The 20285-nt window shown below is 37.3% G+C and overlaps 1 protein-coding gene across 13 annotated transcripts in view; it reads left to right on the forward strand.

Annotated features, from left to right (window-relative positions):
* LOC129482867 (uncharacterized) overlaps positions 1-20285 on the forward strand; it is a 153289-nt gene that overhangs the window by 51913 nt on the left and 81091 nt on the right. The window contains exons 1-2 of one of the 13 annotated variants that reach the window (XR_008657840.2): positions 12764-12911; positions 13280-16316. The exons of 11 other annotated variants lie outside the window; for them this stretch is intronic. Coding sequence is in view for 1 of the 2 variants with exons in the window: in XM_063639373.1 (XP_063495443.1) it covers positions 9762-9854 (93 nt within the window). In the remaining variant the exon portion in view is untranslated. Of the gene's footprint in view, positions 1-9761; positions 9858-12763; positions 12912-13279; positions 16317-20285 lie in introns of those variants that run through there. One more of the 13 variants, XM_063639373.1, reaches the window with a different exon arrangement.

The following is a 20285-nucleotide window of genomic DNA, read 5'->3' on the forward strand; positions in this document are numbered from 1 at the left end:
ATGTTGGTGACCTTCGGATGGAGTTTCGTTTGGACATCTTTTTTGTTGATGTTGATGCTGTTCCTTTCTATTTGTTAGTTTTCCTTCTAACAGTCAGGCCCCTCTACTGCAGGTCTGCTGGAGTTTGCTGGAGGTCCATTCCAGACCCTGTTTGCCTGGGTATCTCCTGTGGAGGCTGCAGAACAGCCTAGATTGCTGCCTGTTCCTTCCTCTGGAAGCTTCCTCCCCGAGGGGCACCCACCGGATGCCAGCCAGAGCTCTGCTGTATGACATGTCTGTTGACCCCTGCTGGGAGGTGTCTCCCAGTCAGGAGGCACGAGGGTCAGGGACCCACTTGAGGAGCTCTGCAGAGCTTGAGCGCTGTGCTGGGAGATCGCTGCTCTCTTTGGAGCTGGCAGGCAGAAACATTTAAGTCTGCTGAGGCTGCCCCCATAGCTGCCCCTTCCCCCAGGTGCTCTGTCCCAAGGAGTTGGAGGTTTTATCAGTAAGCCACTGACTGGGGATGCTGCCTTTCTTTCAGAGACGCCCTGCTCAGAGAGGAGGAATCTAGAAAGTAAAACATCATTTTTCCAGTACATGATTCAAGGCTGCCCTGTCCCTCACCTGGATCAATAGATTAGCTTCCTGCAGCCTTTTGACCTTTTTCTAATTTATTATCTGCACTGTAGCAAAGCTAGCATTTTGAATTTCAAGCCTCATCATCTCATTACTCTTTAAAAATATTGAATTGTTTGTCATTTTATTGAGTAAAGTTCAAAAATTATTGTCCCAGAAAATCTAAGATAAAGTTTTAATTTCTGGACCCTAATTTCTACACCCTATTTCACATCTGGCTTCTCCTCATTTAGCTATACAGGTCTTTTGTCTTCTCCTTGGTCCAATCATATGCTTTCTGGCCATACAATCTTTTCTCTTTACTTGCCCCTCTCCCTCCCACCCCTCATTCTCAGGACAGTATTCTCTTTCAGAGAATTTACCATAATTGGGATTTATTCATATAATCCTTTGATTATTGTCTGTGTCCACCTGCCAGATCAGAAATGCCAAGAAGTCTTAAAGGGCTTGTGTTTCTCTTTTCCTTCACTATTGCATCTCTGTTGTAGTAAAGTGCTGGCACATAACAGAAGCTCAACAAATCAAGGCATTGTCTCAACAAATGCTCACATCAACCCTACCTCAGAAGTATTTTCATTCCTCAATTTCCATGTGCAGCCAGAGAGGTTGATTTGATTCATCAACATGCCTAAGACTGCACAATCTGTAGAAGGAAGAACTTGGAACTGAAAGCAGGTCATGCTGTTTTTACTCTTCCACTCTACATTTTAGACCTCCCTGTTTCTTAAGCTTGGGGGCGGATAACAGGAACCATGTGACTATCCTACTCCACTCCCTCCTTTTTTTGTTATTAAATTGTACTGGAAATTTGGGCTTTCAGTGATTGTATTTTTTCTGAACATGCATTTTTTTTTTAGAACAATGAACTGACTAGTTTTTTTTAAATGAAATATGATTAAGAGAAAATAATCTCTAATGAGCCCATAACCGGGAACTCTGGATATTTTTTATTAAGTGGAAGAAAAATACAGACTTTGGCAATTGAGACAATCTTCATTAATAAATAAAAGGATTGTTCCAGATGTGCTACAAAATACATACATTGAGAAGATGTGAAAAGCAAGATGGTTTGATACACAGCCAAAATTTTAGTGTCTCTATTGGTAATAATCAGAATAACTTGTTTGATTATACCATTGTGATTTAGTTGGATCACATACTATGTTGGTGTTTGGCCATTTGGGGCCACAAAACAACATTTTCTTATGGTTCAATCCCCAATAATGGGAGATTTTTCTCTCCCTCCTCCGTGTCCCAGGAAACGCTTCATTTCCCGTGAGCCCATTGAAAAGAGGCTGACTTTGGTTGAATTTGCTGACAAGTGTGTTGGTTCTTCTTTCTTCCCCATTTCTATATGTTTGTCCATCTTCCATGTGGAAGCTGTGGACTAGTTAGAGGTAATCTGCTACTTGATCAAAAAGGATAAAGAAGTTCATGAAACTTCAATGACCTCTGTACTTACAACTCTCTTTTAGAGAAAATGGCCTGAAGCAGTGTCTTCCTGCAAACTTTTGTATGACATTTACTCACATTGAGTGAAAACAATGGGTTCAATGGATTGTACCAGAAATCAGGAGGTAAATTGTACTAGTGAGAAGGAGATGAGAAATCATGCGAATTAAGAGAGATGATCTCAGTTTCTGATTTTCCAGTTCCCAATATATTTATAAGAGGTCTGGGTGTATTTTATTTTTCACTTGTGAATGTCTATGAAGTTGTCCTTTATAGTCTTCCAAAAAAAATGTTTTTATTTGCCCTCATTTGGGAAAACTTTTTTCATCACTGAATAATCCCTGACCAGCACAAAAATTAAATGGGGGTAATGTCATGTATGTAATATAAACTCTAAAGATAATGAAATACATCTACTTAAAAAGAAAAATGTTCTTTCTCTTGTGGAACTTAGGTTTCAGAATGGAAATGTATTTTATATTGGCCAATTGGACTGGCTGTGAAAGACCAGTAACCAAGCAAGAGAAGTAGATGTTGCTTTAATGAGGTATAAACTATATCTTGTTAAATAGGTCTTACCTTAGACAAGTAGTATAAATGCACACCCAAACATCATTCATTTGCAATTCAGAGGCATTTAGAAGTGATTCACATGGATTTTTTCCTTTTATTTTTGGAAAGGATTAATCTAAGCTTCTGCTGTGTATGGTCCTGTGGCTACATTACAAAATTCAGTTGTGAAGCTATAAAATGAATTAGTCTAGACCTCAAATCTTATTTCCTATGAAAAGCCTTGTACTTGTAGCTGTATGAACACATGTTTTTGGATTTTTTTTTTCTGCTAGAATGGAGAGAACACACTGGAGATCACAAATGCATTTATTCTTTTTCACCAACTGTTTCATTGACCTTAAAAAATACTAGGCTAAACTTAAGTGGTAAAGATCTGAAATAAAAAGATTCATCTTTATGTCTGAACAGCAATTTTTCATAGGTCTCTAATATCTTGCATTTCCTTATCTATGGATAAGGATATATGGAATTGATCTACATTTTCTTTAGTAATGTTTTCTCTGTTTATTGAGAACAAATATCTTCATCTCCTTCATGCATTATCCTTAGTAACAGATGTCAGTAGGATCCAGAGCCATTCTGGAACTTTACCAAGGATTAAGGATGAGCACAGATCACATCAAGAGTCTGTGAGAAGACAGTATTTCTGATTTAGACCCATAAAGACAGTATCTCATAATTGTGAGCAAAGATTGCATTTGAAGGATTATGTTTCTTTTTCCTGACAAGATGTTGCATACTATGGAATGTAAATTTTTATGATGATTGGAGAGGAACTGAGCTCCTTTCTAGCTCAGTTCCTTTCTAGCTCAGTCCCTTTCCAATCACCATAAAAATGGAAGCACAAATCTTCAACAAAATATATTCCTTAGCTGAGCTTGAGGTTTTGCATAGCCTCTCATTTATTCTTTCTAGAATCAGTAAAGTGCATTAGGACTCAGGAGACTCCACTTGTTCTATTTGCTCTCCATTGCATTATGACTTCATCAGGCACTGCTATTAAGGGGCACTGGTAACAAATGTATGTACTTTCTAAATACCTATGATGTAGTAGCTAGGTGGCTACATGTTGGGCAAAATGGGATAAGACAATATCACTTTAACATGCTTCAAGTACTATGTCAAGGCCTTACTATGTACTATTTCATTTTAATCCTAAAAGAAAAAACACTCAAAAGAAGGAATGATCGGGTATATTTTATAGATACAGAGGCTAGAGTTCAGAGACATGAACCTGCCTGGCCCCCTCTGCACATAAACAATTATTAAGTAAGTGGATGTTTCAGGAGTCAAATCCAAGTTTATTTTGTTCCAAATCTGCTTCTCTTAATTAATATACTCTACTGCTTCCAGATACCATTATTTACCTTTAAGTGACTGAGATTCTAATGATACTGGTAAACCTGTTAGTAATCAACCGAGCAGGTTACAATGAAAGAAAGTATAGACTCTAAGAGGCTATAGAGAAGGCACCTAAGCTGGGTTGACAGGATGAGACAAGGCATTCTGGAGAAGGTAATTGTGGTGGGGGAGTAACAGGCAACCCACAGTGATGGAGGGCAGCCATACTTCAGGCATTGGGCAGGGAGTGTGCACATTCTGGAAACAACACATCATTTTTGTCAAGTTGGGACCCAGAATGAGAATACGGGAGTGATTGAGGATGAGAGTAAAGGGTAGGAGCCTTGTATGGCATCATTTATAGCACCCTTAACAGGTTGGATTTTTCTATAAATCAATGGGAAGATGTTGATGATTTTGTGAATAAGAGTAATATGATTAAATCTGAATTTTAGAAATATCACTTTGGAGGCCATGTGCAGATCAGATTTGGAAGTGACCATGACTGGAGGCAGGGACACCAGAGTTTTCTGTTAAAAACTGGTCCATGCAAGAAAAGATGACTCCTGAAATAAGACAGTGATCATTAGGATGAAGAGGAAGAGAAGATTTGAGGAATACTTAGAACAGAATTTACTGAATTTACTGGTTGAATTGAATGTGAAGAGGAGATGAATAAAGAAGAAAACACCCTCAAAGATGATAACTAAGTCTTGACTGAGTGATCAAGTGAATGGCTATACAGGAGGAACAGTTTATTGTGAAAATGATGGGGTACCTCTACAGGACACCCAGAGAGGGAGGTTTAGGATTGTACATATGTATCTGGAGCTCTGCAGAGAGGTCCAAGCTAAAGATATGCTTCTGGAACTCATCAGCATAGAGGTGGTAGTTCAAGTCAGTAGAGAGGAAGAGACCTTTTAGGGACAGTGTGAAGAAAGAGAAAGGAGAAGGTGAGCAAAGAAGCTCCAACATTTAGAGGGTGGGTGGAGGAAGAGGAGGTTGTGAAAAGTATGTGAAAAGCATGTAGGTTTATTAAATGACTATAGTCAATAAAACAAAGGGAGGTGAGAACGACTAGAAGGGATGAGGAGCAGCTTCCTATTCTACAGAGAAGTGAAAAAGTCTGAAAAGAATCTTTTGGATTTAGCAACAGAATGATGATTGAGATAACATTTCTCTTCAGTTTAATAATGTTTGTTCCTCAAGCTCCTCATGGTGATAGGACTTAGTGTGGTTAGAGTTGGCTCAGAAGAGAGGTGTAAGTTCAAGGTTTATACACCACTCCAATATTCACAAAAGAGGTGGCATAGTAGAAGAGATTTTTTTTCTCTTTGAAATACAATTATAAAAATAAATCTTATTTAATGTCTTTCTCTGTTTGTGTACCCCACCAAAGGAAATCAAGGGATTTCTCCTCATTAGAAGGAATTGCCCTAGGAGTAAGAATTTATCCCTTTCCACTTTCAGAGCCCCCTCTGAGCGTACACTATACAGCAAACATTGGATGAAGAATGTGTATTTTCAGTATTAGAAGCTGTGAGTGTTCAAATTATATGTTAGTATATTAGCTTTAAGAACATAACTTCTACCACTCAAACAAAGTTAGAATTGTGTTCTTACACCTTATGACACTGAGCAATGAATCAGAAACAGAAATTTTCAGTGCATGAGCTTGAGTCAGATAGGTCTGTGTTTGGACACCACCTCACACTTTCTAGGACATCATGGGGAATTTATTTGAGTTTCAATTTCTTTGTAGGGGAAGTGGGAATGATGATATCTACCTTGTAAGGTTTTCATAAGTATTTAAGGAGATAATGTACATTCAGCATTTAAACAGTTCTTTGCAAATAATCACTGCCCAATAAATGTTAACCAGTATTATTTTTATTCAAATTTTTAAAGTCAACCTTTCTTCTCTGCTTTGGGACACATCCTTGATTGTGGCTTTTCAGACATTGCTCCCACACCTTGCCACACTCCACTCTTCTTAGGGTCCTCAGTCTTTCCTTTTTAAATTCTTTCTTGTTACCAGTCATGCCCAGGGATCACTTGCCTTAAACAAATCAACGTTTTTCTTTGGATATTGATGCTTATTTAATAAACTTAAAATTTATTTCTTTTCATGATCAACTCTTATAATGAGTAGTCTACGCTTACTGTCATTTCTTTCATTTCGTTTTATTTGTAAACTTTGAAATTGAATCTTAGCCTACTGGAACATAGACTCCTGAAATGGCTCATTGGTGACATATTGCTAGTGAAAATAAATGGCCTTTTAAAATCTTCCACCTCTTGGGTCATTCAGCTGCATGTGATTTTCTTGAGAACCTCGCCTTTGAAAAACTTCTTACTCTTCTATTATGTGTCACCACAACATCCTCAATCTTTTCTTCACGGGTCCCGCTTTTCCCTCCCACATCACAGTCATTGGAGTTTCTCAAGGATTGGTCCTTAGCTTTCTCTTCTCCTTTTTACACCAATCCCTTCACAGAGTTTTATCTACTTAGAGTTTTTGCCATGCTCTTGATGATGAAAAGCATCACATCTACATCTGTGTTGTGACCTTTTAACTTGTACCCAACCTCCGTATCTGCAAATATGGGACCCCTAGAATTCCTGTCGTTGTCTCATTGTCTTCAGTAGATAAGCTCGACTTTCACCCTTTTTTTGAGCTTAACTATTTTTCAGTCAACAAAGACTTCTACCCTTAAAAAAGTTATTTTTTGGCTGTACCATTCAGATTAGAATCTGCCTTAAACTATGTGAAAACCCTGTCATCCCTAGCTTCTATGTGCTTTGAGGTCAGCACCCACATTTATATTTCTTGTGTGAAATTCAAATACTTCACAATTAACTACTGTGTCCACTTAAAAAAAAAGTCAGTGTTGTAGATGAAAAACAAAACATAGGTAAACATCAGATTAGAAATACTATTATACCCTAGAGTGGTCTAATACTTACTTGGGAATTTGTATTTATTGTCAGGCTAAAGTTTGTTTAATAATATTAATAGACATAATTAGAAGTGAGATTTAAGTGATTAAATATTGAGGGTCGTATAAAACAGACATACTAAACAAATGTTTATTTATTTATTTTGTTAATTACTTGGCACTTGAACTTAATATAATGTAATGTGTTTCTCCATAACTGGTTAAGAAATGAATAGGAAATTTTCAATTGAAGTATTAAATGGGATATTTAGCAAACATTTTATGAGCCACAATTTGAAGAATGTTGTTAATTCTCAATATAATTACTTTCATTAAAATCCAGTAAATCTGATTTGTGTAGTTAACTAGAAAAAAATGCTTGAGTAGTAAATTCTATGTTGAAGACATATTTTGCTTTGTGTGGTATTGAGCAAAGCTTTCTTAAACTTTCATGTTTTTCATTTGAAAAGATCCAGACTAAATCTCAAACAAATGGTAGATTTGGTAAAGTCAAATAAAACACTTTTTTGGAACAGATCCACACAAAAAGGAAGCAATTTTTTCATAGATCTGAACAAAAGGACTAAATTTCCCTTATTCCTACTTAGTATACAGCTCAATCTCAGTACATAGACTTGTTTTGTGTATTTTCTGGTTAAGAAATGACTTAAATTCTATTATGGATAGGGATACTTAGTTGGCCTCTTCCGGTGGTCAAATAATAATTTTGATACTATTTGGGGCTATATGTTGGTATATCGAAAGTCCAATTTGAATTATTTTCGACAGCTGAGTCACCACAGTGATTTTGCAAATGACTTTTATTTTTTTGCTTTGATTTCTCTATCACAATTCAAAGAAGGATTTTGATCAGACACTATACTAAATTATTTAATAATGAGAAAAATTTGAAGTCATTAACAAAAGAATAGTTGAAAACTAACGAAGTTTAGCAGAAATTTTGCCAAGAGAGAGATGAGGGCCAGAAGTGGCTGACTTACAGCTGAGACAAGTCAGCAGCATCAATGTTTTATCTTAGTCTATCCAAAAAAAAATGTGTCTCCAAGATGCCATATTTCTGCCTCCAGGTATCTGTTTTATTTGATGTGTTGCTACTGTACTTTCATTTCTTCACTTCTTTATTCTATCAAAAATATGTGTATTACAATTTGCAATTGTAAAAATTTGGAACCAGCCTGAATGATATACCATGGAATACTACTCAGCAATGAAAAGGAATGAAATAATGGCATTTGAAGCAGCCTGGATGGAACTGGAGACTATTATTCTAAGTAAAGTAACTCAGGAATGGAAAACCAAATACCATTGTTTTCACTCATATGTGGGATCTAAACTATGAGGATGCAAAGGCATAAGAATGATACATTGGACTTTGGGGACTTAGGGGAGAAGGTAGGGGATGACAAGGGATAAATGACTACATGTTGGGTACAGTGTACCCCTGCTTGGGTGATGGGTGCACCAAAATCTTGGAAATCACCATTAAAGAACTTATTCATGTAACCAAACACCCCATGTTCCCCAAAAACCTATTTAAATAAAAAATTGACAAATTAAAAAAATAAAATAAAATGAATTAATCATAAAAAGCCCAAAACCAAAAAACAAAAATAAGTGTATTAAATACCAAATATGTGACCAGATACCAATGATTGGCATTGCCTCTAAAGCATGTGAAGGTGCAGCCCTGACTCTTGCTAAGTTCTTCTCATTCATCTTTACCCATACCTTATTCCCAGATGGGAGTCACTTGCAAGAATCATAAGATGTGAATGTGGGTTTTATACTTTGGGGATTGTGGGATTCATGGAAGTTACAGTTGGGAAAATATGTATCTGGCTTTTGAACCCATCATATTTCCTCTGTTGTCTCTATACTGGAAACACCAAGGAATTCAGTAAAAAGAGGTAGAACTTGGAAAGGCTGAAGCCCATTTTAAATAGATCAAGTCTTCCCAGAGTGGGGGAAGATGGCCATTGTGAATTACAAGACTAGGCTAATGATGCTGTGATATACATTTAGGTAGTAGTTGAGATGTAGAAGGTGGGAGACCCAAAAGGAAGTTAGCATAACTCTGTTTTATTATTCTTTTTCTTACTGTAATGAATCACCTAAGCTTCCTCTTTCAATTCATGGGGTAATCTTTAAATAACTACAGAAGAAGTGGGCATAATTATAGATAGGTTCATTCTTTTCAAGATATTTTTATTCCAGCTGTGCGTTTCTTGATATTCTGTCTCCTTTCCCTCGCTCATTGTTCTTTATGTTTACACTCTGCATATTTTAAAAGAGTGATTCCTTTTCTTTGTAAATAATTAGAAATCATAGAAGTTTCTAAGTAAACACAAAATAAACAATGGGATGGTGTCTCCTTTTATAGTTAAAGTTATAAGATTGTAGTGAAAAATGATTGGAAATAGGTTGATTCCATGAAGCTAGGAATAGAAAGAATAGAAGGGAAGAGGATTTGCATGGCACTTTTGTATGATATCTAAAATCCAGGTTATTTTCATCAGGGCTTGTCAGTCCTAAAGAACATTCTCTATGTAGAGAGGAAAGTCACTACTGCAGAAGAGATAACCTCTTAGGGTGTGTCCCCAGGGATCCCAGCTTCTTCAGGCTTCTCCGATCCAGTATAAGTTACAAAACTTACAATCAGTGGGGAATTTCCTTATTTGAAGTCTTGTCACTTCAGTGACTTTCTAAATAGAAATTAGAGAACCCAGAAAGGTTTTGAAAAAATTTTTAGTTCTTCCTGGCAATTGCATGTATATTTTTTTCTGTGTGTTATTTGGATGTGAGGAGCTGTCATTATTTTAGGAACAAATACGAAACAGTCTCTGGAAAATGGAATTTGATTTTGATTCAACAACAGGAGAATTCTACTGTTTCTCTCCAGCAGCTCCACGATAAAAGGTATGTTCAATATCATTGAGAAGAAAGGCTCCAAATGCTGCTTTTTCTTCACAAGTATCATTTGGAGTAAGTATAGTGAAGGCAAAATTTGAGTAATTAAGGGTATAAAATTGACATGTGCTTTGGTTTTCTTGATATTAAAAAAATGTATCCTATGGATAGTCATCTAGAAGTTTACTTCAAATTTCCACTGACTTTCTTATGTAGAAACAGATATAATATTCCTTTTCTAAAAAGTGAAAAAGGGAAGTGACAAAGAACAAATGTTTCACAGTTCATTGATTATGGGACCGAAAATAAGAAGACTGCATGTGTGGCATGTGTGTATGTAAAAGTGAACGAGAGAAAGAGACACAGACAAAAAGGTGTTTGAGGCAGAAAGGAGAGTTTTTGGTAAATAAAAAAGGCTCATCTATACTTAAAACATAAAAGCTTAAAATAATGCAAAGTAGAAAAAAATGGCTATAGGGAATACTAAGAAGAGAGAAATTGGTGAGACAGGATATTTTCCATAACAATTTTTAAAGGTCATAACTATATTTTTATTTCCTAAGCTCAAAGCTCTATGATTATAAATAACTGACATGACTAGGTTCTGATCACAACTTTGAACTTAGTTAGATTTGATTTTTGTGTTTTTCTTCATCTATCTACCAAGTTGATCACATTGTTGATAAAAAGGATTTAGTAAAATTAATGTAATCATTTGTAATAATATTAGATTAATGAATCAGACCAGAATAATTCTTTAAAATGGTTTAAAGTCATTTAAATTAAATCTATTCAAACGTCTTTATTCCAATGGTATTTTCCCAATATTCTATCTCTTTTCCCTTTTTCTTTATCATTTTAATTTAAATAATCAAAAATAGAGTGGTTAAAGGGGCCATGTCAAGATACTGGTAAATTTGAAACTATTCTACTTATGTCAGAATTTTTATTAATACATTTGTGTTCAAATAGAAATCAATTTCCCAGGATAAATCTTTGATTTATAAATTGAATATAACTATATATAAATATAACTATTAGACCTCTTTTCTGATGCTCATAGATATGTAATATATTAGCAAAATCAGACATCACTTTTCTTCCTTTCTTGTTCAGTTAGCTATAGAATACAAAAAGAATGGTTTCATGCTGACTGATTACTGTCCTTCATTCTAGTATATTTATAGACCTAGCATACATTTTGAAGCTTCAAAATGTTTTCCAATGTAATATAAATAGCAAATTTAATTTTGAACCTATTGATATTTGGAATAAACATGTAGCACAATGTTTGACCCATAGTAGATAATCAATTAGTTTTTGTAGAAAGGATGAAGTCTTCGAGTTGACTGTTCTAGAAAAATCGGCTAGCTGAAATTTGCTCCATGAAAATAGACTACTTTCCTGAACTTATATAGTATTTTGCAACTTCCTGCTGTAATTCAGAACTAAACCAAGGCCTCTTAACTATAGATGTGTCTGAACCAATCTATCACCAATTCAACAAAAATGCTTTAAAAATAGACCAAGAATTATTCCTTTGGATAAGTAACTGATATACTAGTTTGTATGTAAATTAAAAAATAATTCAGACATATAAATTGAATGCTACCAAAGTATACAAAATTAAAAGTAAAAATAAAAAACCTAACCTTAAAGCACATGGCTGTTGTTGAATTGGGAATGTAGACAAGCTACTGTTGCTGTCAACAGTACTTGCCAAGGTCAGGTTCAACTAATGTCATGAGCAGGGCATCAAAACCACCCACCTTCACAAAAAGCACTTGCAGGCACCAGGCACCATGGGCACATATTCAAGAAGAGGCTAATAACTTAGAGAGAAGCAAAGGAACTCTCATATTTCCCGTTATTTCCATATTGTTTGTGATGAATAAAGCCTTAATATTCATAAATATCCAAATAATTCTAAATAAACTACTCAAAACATACTTTTTAGATGACAAAAACACATGTAAAATGATTTTTTTTCTGGAACATCAATTCCTTATGGTTTCAGGGAAGATAAATATTAAGTGTCTTAGAGATACAGTATGAAACCTCCTGGGTTTCATGTTTGCCACTAATTGATGAATCTGTCTTTTCTAATAAGAAATGCTTCTAATATTCTTGTAGGTTATAGAATTTAAAGAGATTATAAAAATCACTCCTTCCTTCATTCTTTAAATCATTTACCAAATATGGAGAGTCTCTTAAGTTTGTAGTGGGAGTAGAGAAATAAGAAAGACAGAAATAGTCTGTCTTCATGGGATGAAACATGAAAGTTATTACACCTAAAGCTATGAAGAAAAAGCTATCATCAGTTCCAAAAGTTGGAGGAACATTTCAGTTAGACAGGAAGAATAAGTTCAAGAGATCTATTGTATATCATGATGACTATAATTAATAACAATATACTGTATACTTGAAAATTACTGAGTGTGAGGTAATGCATATGTTAATTTGTTTGATTTAGCCATTCCACAGTGTACACATAAAATTAAACCATGTTGTACACCATAAATATATAAAATTTTTATTTGTCAATTCAAAAACAGTTGGAAGAAACAAACGAGAAAAACAGAAGCACACAGCATGGTGATTTGCTTTTTACTATGGTCTTTTTCATGTTCTTCTATGCACCTGTAACGCCCCCTTCAGGCATTCGTGTTCCACTTTCTAGGCTGGGCTCAGGGAGCCATCTCTGCCTTTTTCTAGTGCCTTGTGCCTGTGTTTGTACCTCTCTCATTGTCCTCACTATGCTATTAAAATCGATCTCTTTATATGTCTGTTTCTATCAGTGAATTACACACTTCTTGAGAGTGGTGACAGATATTATCTTTCAACCCTAGCCGTAATGATGCAATTGAAAAGTGGATGAGTTGATTTGCTGAAGGTTGAATTCTTGGCAGGAGGCATGATAAAGAAAATCTTCACTTCTCTGGAGACAGGAAGTCTGAATTCTACTCTGTGGCTGCCACTTACAAGTTCATAGGAACTGAAAACAAGGACACCATGTGAACTTGTGTGACCACTTTCAATGCTGAGCCGTGGCAGATGCTTTTGGTACTTTGCATCTCTTCCTCTCGGCCCCTCTCTGATTTCAGCCACTGTGTCAGTGGACAATCCCTCAGAGTTCGGAGACTCATCTCTTGCTGGCAGCTATCTCCTGTTTTCCTGGAATTTGGCTCAGGAAATAGGACACTGGATGAGGCAGGGATTTTTGTCCTGGGGCAATCATTAACCAAGGACAATGGGAAGCTGTTGGAGAAATTTTTCAGCCTCTTGTCTTTGTCGAGAAGTGGGAGAGGTGGAAGGGGATGACTGCAGGGCGTTTGGTTTGCTTCTCAGAGGGCCTGGCAGAAACAAACCCACATTTATAAGAGCCTTATGTTTCCTTTCCTTCTTCTCACTCTTCTGCTCATTTATTTCAGCTTCCTGATATCTCCTTCCAAATAAACCACCTGCCTCCAAGTCTAAGTCCTTGTCTTAGGCTCTGCTATTGGGAAGACTCTAACCAAGACACCAGCCTAAGCAGCAGGGTTCTTAAGTGGTACTCTAATAAGGCCAGTACTTTTCTGTTTTGTTTCCACATAACATGCAATATGATTTTCCTCCCAGCCTGTGCATGCATTTTCTCATTGATGGTTAGGTCCAGCCAAGGACAACTTGACTGACTTTTTTTTTTTTTTGTCATTGTCTTAGAATATCTTCCCTCTATTTACTAGGCAAGATTTATGTAATTTTTGTATTTGTCTCATTTGTTGACAGGGAACCCTGAGCAGAACACATGCACAAACTCATGCCATACCCTAAGGGACAATATTCCCCACATCTACTTGGAAATCTTTGGGATGCTCAATGGCAAGTACTATAAGTTGCAAGATTTCAAAAATATTCAGGAAGAAGAAATTTGTGAGCCAAGTAGCTCCAAGTCATTTGGCCTTCTGAGGTTATGCTGTCCTTTCAAATACAAATTCAATAAATGAGCCCTTCCTCCACAAATTCAATAAGTGATGCAGTTGGCTAATACCCTTTCTCTTATTTCCCTGAGTCAATGAGTGAAAAGAAGTGGGTACAAGATGCTCTTGGCTTATATATTCTCCCATTTGACAAACTTCCTAGTATCCATTTCCTATATCACTGTCTTTAGCTCTGGAGCTGTTATCCTCCTGGTACCTGTCTCCTGCCTGTACCAATTCATTCCAAGCCAGAAAGGAGTACCTTTCCTTCAAAACCTCTGTATCATCAACTCAGGGCTGCTACAGAGAACTTACTTTACCTGAAGGCTTGGTCATACAGCACAAATAAGGAAACGACCTCAAATAGAATAAGTGAATCACCTTTCCTAAGTTCATCAGCCATTTCTGCTCTAGGGGACTCATATTTTTTATGCTTTTTTTTTTTTTTTGGCTCCTGGCCTGCTACTATTTTTGTGGGTCTGCTCTCTCATGCCACAGTCTTTTTTCCCTTTCCTTCAAGTCCTTAAATTCACCTCCCACCCATTTCAGACAAAACCTTTTTACAACACACATTATTACTGCATGTGGAACTTACTGATCATTTGTTAAATGGAACAATTTAGCTATTTAGCTTCCTTTGTGTCAACCTTCTCATTCCAGACTCTGCCCTAGACATTGTCTTTTGTAACAAAAAGTCCCAATAAAATGTTCTCTCAAACAAACTGCCGGTTGGCAATGCACATTTAACAATCCAAGAATTGGCAGAAACTTTGAAAATCACAGCTCTTCTTTAACTGTTTAAAGACAAAATTCTTAGGTGGTCTCGAGGTTGAAGCATTACTCATGACTGCTCTGTCAGGGGCTTTGTTAGAGGAAGCAGGATGGTGGCAGAGTTCTCTACCCCTTCTCGGGATATAAAATCTGCGGGTCAGAGTGGCCCCACCTGCCTCCCTCTCCTCCACAGTCAAACACAGCCTAGACTGCCTGATTTGGGGTGCAGTCCTACTGACAACTCCACTTTATGTCTCTGGTGGATTTCTCAGGTTTGCATCATGGTCAGGGACCAGAATAAAAGAAAGTGAACTAGGAAATTTTTAGGGTCAGAAAAGCAGTTTTAAACTCATACACACTTTTTATCAAAATCTTTTTTTTGAGACAGAGTCTCACTCGTCGCCCAGGCGGGACTGCAAGTGGCACAATCTTGGCTCACTGCAACCTCTGCCTCCTGGGTTCAAGTGATTCTCCTGCCTCAGCCTCCTGAGTAGCTGGAACTACAGGCATGTGTCACCACACCTGGCTAATTTTTGTATTTTGAGTAGAGACGGGGTTTCACCATGTTGGCCAGGCTGATCTCGAACTCCTGACCTCAAGTGATCCACCCGCCTCAGCCTCCCAAAGTGCTGGGATTACAGGCATGAGCCATCGTGCCCGGCCAAAATCTGTTTTCTTGAGTTGGGCTTAAGGTGTGGCACTGACTGCTGTTGGACTGCTGCATCACGAGGCTAATAGAGGTTTTCTAAAATTCAGCAAGCCAGGCTCTAGCTTCTGAGGATGTGTGGGGTGGAAAATGCAGGGAGCTAGTATTGCTGAGATCTTCAGATTCTTTCTCTGAATACTTTTCCTAGACCCAATCTCTTTCTCCCTCCTTTCTGGGACTAATCAGTGACACAGATATTAGATATTTTGTGATTGTCCCATAGGTCCCTGAGGCTCTGTTCAGTTCTTTTCCCAGTCAATTTGCTCTTTGTTGTTCAAATTGGAAAAGTTCTATTCTACAACTTCACCCATTCTTTTTTCCTCTCCATTCTGCTGTCGAGACTATCCATTAATTTTTTTTAAGGTATAGTATTTTTCAATTCTGAAATTTCCATTTGGGTCTTCTTTATATCTTCTGTCTCTTCACTGAGACTTTCTGTTTTTCGTTTGTCTCAAACACATTCATAAGTGTTTATTGAAGCTTTTTTATAATTGCTGTTTTAAAATTATTGTTAGATATTTCTGGCCTTTGTGTCATTTTGGTGTTGGTGTTTGCTGATTATCTTTTCTCATTTATGTGGAGATTTTCCCAGTTCCTAGTATGATAAGTGATTTTTGATAGAAACCTGGACATTTAAGGTATTATGAGACTCTGGATCTTATTTATCTGGTATAACAGTCTTCTTCTGGTAATGCTTTGGTGGGTGAAAGGGGCACTGTCTCCTTATTTCCAGGTGGGGCTACAAGTATTGAAGTCGCAGTTCCCAAGTCAGCCTCTGTTGACTCCTGAAGATAGGCAATTCTTATTACTGCTGAATGGGCAGGAGACTTCAGGCTTTTCCCTGGCTCTCTGTGACATCACCCTGGCATGGAGAGGCAGGAGTGGCTCCACTGTCACTATGAGACAAGGATGTCCTTTTTACCATGGAGCTTGTTCTAAGTTTCCTCTAGACTTCCTCTGTTGATAAGCTAGTGGGGACTGGAGGAGTGAGGCTGGAAGTCCAGCCTCCCTGCCAACACCTCAGGGATGAAGGTGAGGTCTTCTCATTGCCTGGCATCATAAAAATCTCTGCTTCCATCTGGGCTTTCTTTGATATCACTCTGGTAGGAGGCTTGGGGTGCCTCATTAGAGTTAGCAAAGGTGCCCAACTTGGCCTTTGTTTGGGAGCATACAGTTATTTTCTATAGTGCCTGGCTAGAGTAGAATGCTTATTTCTAAAAATTTTCTATCTTTCCAGGATGCTCTTTTTTGGATAATAAGAGCAAGCTTTCTTTTTTTTTTATTTTATTTATTTTTTTTATTATTATACTTTAGGTTTTAGGGTACATGTGCACAATGTGCAGGTTTGTTACATATGTATCCATGTGCCGTGTTGGTTTGCTGCACCCATTAACTTGTCATTTAGCATTAGGTATATCTCCTAATGCTGTCCCTCCCCCTCCCCCCACCCCACAACAGTCCCTGGAGTGTGATGTTCCCCTGCCTGTGTCCATGAGTTCTCATTGTTCAATTCCCACCTATGAGTGAGAACATGTGGTGTTTGGTTTTTTGTCCTTGCGATAGTTTACTGAGAATGATGTTTTCCAGTTTCATCCATGTCCCTACAAAGGACATGAACTCATCATTTTTTATGGCTGCATAGTATTCCATGGTGTATATATGCCACATTTTCTTAATCCAGTCTATCGTTGTTGGACATTTGGGTTGGTTCCAACTCTTTGCTATTGTGAATAGTGCCGCAATAAACATACGTGTGCATGTGTCTTTACAGTAAAATGAGCCCTTAGTGGCTTAGTGAGAGAAAACCAGATTGCAGCAGGATGGGGAGTGACTAGGAGGCGAGCTACAGACTACAGGGAATGCAGCCACTCCTAAGAATCTTAGTTGTCGGGGCAAGAAGAGAGATAGTGTAAGCATCTAGAAGAGGAAAAAAAAGTCTTTTTTATTATTATGCTTAAAGTTCTAGGGTACATGTGTGGAACGTGCAGTTTTGTTACACAGATATATACGTGCCATGGTGGTTTGCGACACCCATCAACCCGTCACCGACATTAGGTATTTCTTTCAATGCTATCTCTCCCCTAGCCCCCCTACCCCCGACAGGCCCCCATGTGTGATGTTCCCCTCCCTGTGTCCATGTGTTTTCATTTTTCAACTCCACTTGAGACCATGGCAAGCTTAAATATTTCTGGAAGAGCAATACTATTTTACAAAAAGTTAAAAATAGAGAAAAAGAGTTTTTCCTAAATGATGCCTCATCTGTGAATTGTGATGATTTCCAATTTGGCTTAAAAGGCAAATTTAATATACAAGTAATGACTAGGACAAGAGCCTAGTTGTATGATTTTAAAAAAGTAAAAAACCAAAATTAAGTAGTATGTATTATGGAGACACTTGGGTAGAATGGACAATACATTCAAAAGGTTACCATCTAAAAATCAACTTGGGCTGGAGGTTTAGAAATAGAAAAGATTTTGAAGCTTGCCTGCCTTACCAAAGTAAGGGAGTTACTTAGCCTTTCCAAGCCCGTGCTTTCTGTCTGTAAAAAGGGGATTATGATGCTGAATTTGAATGTTTTTATGTTTGTGAAGAAGAGGTAGTCCTTGTAAAGTTCCTGGTATGGTTGATGTACAATAAATGATAGTTCATATAAAAGACGTAATAGGGCCGGGCGCGGTGGCTCAAGCCTGTAATCCCAGCACTTTGGGAGGCCGAGGTGGGCGGATCACGAGGTCAGGAGTTCGAGACCATCCTGGCCAACATAGTGAAACCCTGTCTCTACTAAAAAAATACAAAAAAATTAGCAGGGCGTGGTGGCGGGCGCCTGTAGTCCCAGCTACTCGGGAGGCTGAGGCAGAAGAATGGCGTGAACCCGGGAGGTGGAGCTTGCAGTGAGCCGAGATGGTGCCACTGCACTCCAGCCTGGGGGACAGAGCCAGACTCTGACTCAAAAAAAAAAAAAAAAAAAAAAAAAAAGACGTAATAGAACACAGGCCTTGAAGGGCAGAGAGGCTTTTATGCTGTCATGCTTTGCACAGAACAGTTGTTCTGAGAATCAGGAATAAAAGAGAAGTGAAATGCACACTGTGAACAAAATATATGAAGCTACAGAACATATGTGGGGGAAGATATGTTGGGTCTACATGTCATGTAGGAAAGTTTAACTGTGTTCATATTAGGAAAATCTGGGAATCAGATATGTGGAAGCTAACTCATACCCTGTAATTTATGATATAAATGGTAATTATATTTTCTATCATAACAGGTACAAATCTCAGTCCAAACTAAATGAGGTGTGTAAGAAACATTATTTTTCTATATATCAATGGAATTTTTCTTTGAATCCTCCATTTCCCTAGGATATCAGACATTAAAACTCTTTCTCTTTTCCCTGGGCTGTGTTTAAGTTCAAGAGAGACTTATGTAAGTGTGAGGTATTGCATGATCTTGTCCTTGAGCCATCTGTCCACACAGATATCTGCTGACCAATCCGTGGTGCCACTTGGTCCTTGCTCACCAATCCATGCAGTAAACTGTCGAGACAATTCTCATGCTTGTCTACCTTGGACTTCAGGTCTAATGGATCACTCTGGTACTTTCATGCTAGGCTTGAAAACTGGGGCCTCATTCCATTTCTTCCATGCTATTCTCTGGCAAAGGATTTATTGTGGGACTTATCTATGACCCTATTTGCCTTGATATGGAATGTGGGGCTGTATCACTTCTTGGGGTTTATTATCTAAGAAGAGGGGCAAATATCCAAATTTATTCTCTCGCTTTAATACTAAATTGGTGTCTTGCTCCTTCACTGAAATTCTAATTTGGAGAGTGGAGTCAATGTTCTGTCTCTAAACCACCTTAATTTGTTTTTCTTCTGCTATTCCCTATATTTTGAGTCTTCTGGGAAAATCTCTTCCTGTTCACATCTTGATAGGTTCCTCCCAAATTCATTTTTGCCCCTAAAAATAAACCCCTTTTCGCTTTAAGACTTTGGAAACATATAAATCAGAGACTTAGGGGAAATTTCTTTTTTGCACCCTACCCTGTCACACCTGCATCCTCAGGAAAGAACTCAGAATGGACTATTTGCCTGAATTGGCTGAATAGATAGGAAAGGGAAAGTGGGAACTTTAGGGAAAAATAATTTATAATTCAACAATTGGTGACAATGACAATACATTGCGTTACTTTACAACTTGCTATACAATTGTAAATTGATAAAGACCCTATATCGGTCATTTCACTTTGGCAATTTTCCTCCAGCAATGCACCTCAGTACATTTTTATTCATTTGCAATCTTCATTTTCATGTCTTGGAAAAAAAAATTTCTGTACAAATTCCTTTAGTTTAACTAATCAAAATTTAGATTATTTGGCAGAAATGTTAGTGTCTGGCAATCACAATTCTGAGATTGTAGTGGCAACATTTTAATACGATCGTATGGTTCTTGCCGTTCATCTTACAAAGGAGATTACTTCAACCCAGACTTTTTTCTCCTGGAATATTCCTGGAAAATCAATATTGATTCTTGTTCAAGGTTTCTCGGTCACTTCTCAGTGACATAAAATCACTTTTGGAAGGTTTGTGCAAAGTTGTGTAGCATATACTATGTTAATATTTTATTCAATATAAATATTTTATCCAAAAGTTACCAATTCTACTGTCTTGTGTTGCCATGTTGAAATTTTTTTTGCATTTTCTTTGCATGCCAATTTTTTTACTAGTACTATTTCTTAATGTTACATGTTTACCTGTAACATGTATTTTAACTATTTTCATATGCTGTCAATAGAAACATGCACATTTTGTACATTGTGCTTTTTTTTTTTTTTGGTGGGACATATGCAGTGTGACCCAGTTGTTTTCCATCATTTCGTTGTGCTGAATTAGGAATGTTGGTCATATCAAACATTAAAAATGACCATTTTTAAATTAAAATTAACTTCTAAGTGTTTATAAGAGTATAAGCATTTAAAATAACCATGCTGTGAAGTGATCTG

Source organism: Symphalangus syndactylus, chromosome 5 (assembly GCF_028878055.3).
Source record: "Symphalangus syndactylus isolate Jambi chromosome 5, NHGRI_mSymSyn1-v2.1_pri, whole genome shotgun sequence".
NCBI classification, from domain to species: Eukaryota; Metazoa; Chordata; class Mammalia; order Primates; family Hylobatidae; genus Symphalangus; species Symphalangus syndactylus.